Source organism: Limulus polyphemus, unplaced genomic scaffold (assembly GCF_000517525.1).
Source record: "Limulus polyphemus unplaced genomic scaffold, Limulus_polyphemus-2.1.2 Scaffold3913, whole genome shotgun sequence".
NCBI lineage: Eukaryota > Metazoa > Arthropoda > Merostomata > Xiphosura > Limulidae > Limulus > Limulus polyphemus.
The window spans coordinates 7,229-9,353 of NW_013669523.1; the positions used below are offsets into that span (position 1 = coordinate 7,229).

At 33.7% G+C, this 2,125-nt stretch overlaps 1 protein-coding gene across 1 annotated transcript in view; it reads left to right on the forward strand.

The window, feature by feature from the left end:
• LOC106470269 (CD9 antigen-like) overlaps positions 1-2,125 on the forward strand; it is a 23,904-nt gene that overhangs the window by 6,127 nt on the left and 15,652 nt on the right. The window contains exon 2 of the mRNA XM_013930813.2: positions 1,422-1,616. Within this exon, the coding sequence (XP_013786267.1) occupies positions 1,422-1,616 (195 nt within the window). The remainder of the gene's footprint in view (positions 1-1,421; positions 1,617-2,125) is intronic.

The window sequence follows — 2,125 nt, forward strand, 5'->3', positions numbered from 1 at the left end:
CCATTTAATGCGTGTGAACCATTTTTGAACACAATTGTTACCAGTGATGAAAAATGAATTCTCTCTGCGAATATTAAATGCCAAAAACAATGGCTCAGTCCTAGACAAAAACCACTTCTGACCCCAAAACCTGGACTCCATCCATAGAAAGTGATGCTTTGCATTTGGTGAGACATCAAAGGAATAATTCATTTCGAACTCCTCAATCCACAGCAAACTCTCAATGCGAAGATATATAGTCAGAAACTGGAATGTTTAAATCAAGCCCTTCATCAGAAACGCCCTTCATTTGTCAATCGGAAAGGTGTTATTCTTCTCCACGATGATGCATGTCCACATGTGGCACATTTGACGCAACACAAGATTATGGAGTTGGGAAGTTCTCCCCCACCCACCCACCATATTCTCCATATTATATGTCACACAGGGCTCCATCAAACATCAGTATGACACTGATTGTTTTCCATTACAAATGTATGACTAAGTGGCCTTCAATTTTCAAGGTAACATAAGCACCTCTCTAATCCTCAGACATCTGTCCACAAAGAATGTTGGCTAAAATGATCAAGATTAAGAATACAGGTCAGTAAATCTGATTAAAAGCATTTCCCAAGAGCTTTGTAATGATCCGGTTTGAGACTTGAGTCATTAGAGCATTTGTACTAACTGTACTCGATTCATGTTCTGCTTACCAAAAAATGCTGATAAGGAACAAAACAACAAAAAACACAGCTTCATACTGCGTGTAAACTTAACAAAATATACCTACTGACAATAAAATTATTATTTAGTAACAGATACTTGAGTAAAGTTTTTAAATCCATATTTACAAATGCTTTATTTTGAACTGTATTTGAAAGTAAAGCATATAGGAAGCACTTACCAATATATGGTTACTTACAAATCAAAGTTATTTTTATTTGCTGTATAATTGTTCTGTAGCCTACACATTCATCAGTGATTTATATATGAAATGTTTTGGTGTTTTTAAATCGAAATGTTTTGATTATATATGAGAGTTAATAAACAATGTGAAAAGAAAGTTCACAGAATTTGTCCTTATCACATATTTCAGAGATCCTTGGGTAGTTACATTATGATACAGAAGTACTGTATTTCTGTTTAAGTAGAGTATACTTAGCTCAGAAGTGTAAAAACTTAACATTGCAAAGTTAGTACAACTTATGTTTAATCTGTTGTTGAGTTGTTATTTCAGAAGATTGTACAGCATTAAATTGAACTTGCAATAAGACATGAAGTTATTCCTGTTTTAACTCATTTGTAATATATAACAATGTATTGGCATCAGGCTGAAAAAGCATAGAATGTATGTATGTCAGTGTTCTGACTATCAGTGAATAATAATTGTAAGTTCGTGGGCTGAAGATTTGTATTTTAGGTCTTATATTTTCTTTTTTCAGCTAGCAGGAATCGGAGTGTTGGTTGTAGCGGTCTGGCTGTACCTTGGAAGTCACGAGTACTTGACAAATAATGAAAGTACCTACATTTACTTTACAGCAATTTACATCCTAATGGCTGCAGGATCTCTTATGAGTTTGGTTGGATTTCTAGGGTGTTGTGGAGCTCTCCGTGAGAGTCCTTGTATGCTGGGAACTGTAAGTCTCTTCAAGAAGTGTTTTTTAAACAATAATTAATTTTAAAACATGAAATGGATGATTTGTTAGAATTGTGAGTTTTAAATGATCATAAGTACTGTTATTAGAACTGGGAAATTAGCAGCTATTTCTGATTGATTAGTTGGTGGGCTCATTAATCAATAATGTTTGATTAATTAATTAGTAAATGCTGCCTACCTATAATTTGCACAAGCAAAAAAAAAAAATAGTATTAATTTTCCTGATTTTACTCCCCTTTTTTTTTCTTCTAGTTTTTAAACTTATTTTCAAATTCCCCTTTATTTTGTAGAAGTTGCTGCACATTTGGCAAAAACTAACAAACTTTTTTTTATCTTAAAAGATATTTTGTCCCAAATTTTGTGGATAGCCCTTACCTGACAGGTGGTTTGCTGATGTACAACTAGCCCTGATAAATTCGATGACGAGGAACCCACTTTAAGACTAATAATGCTTGGAGATGGCTTGCATGGATAATGAAGATGATGATG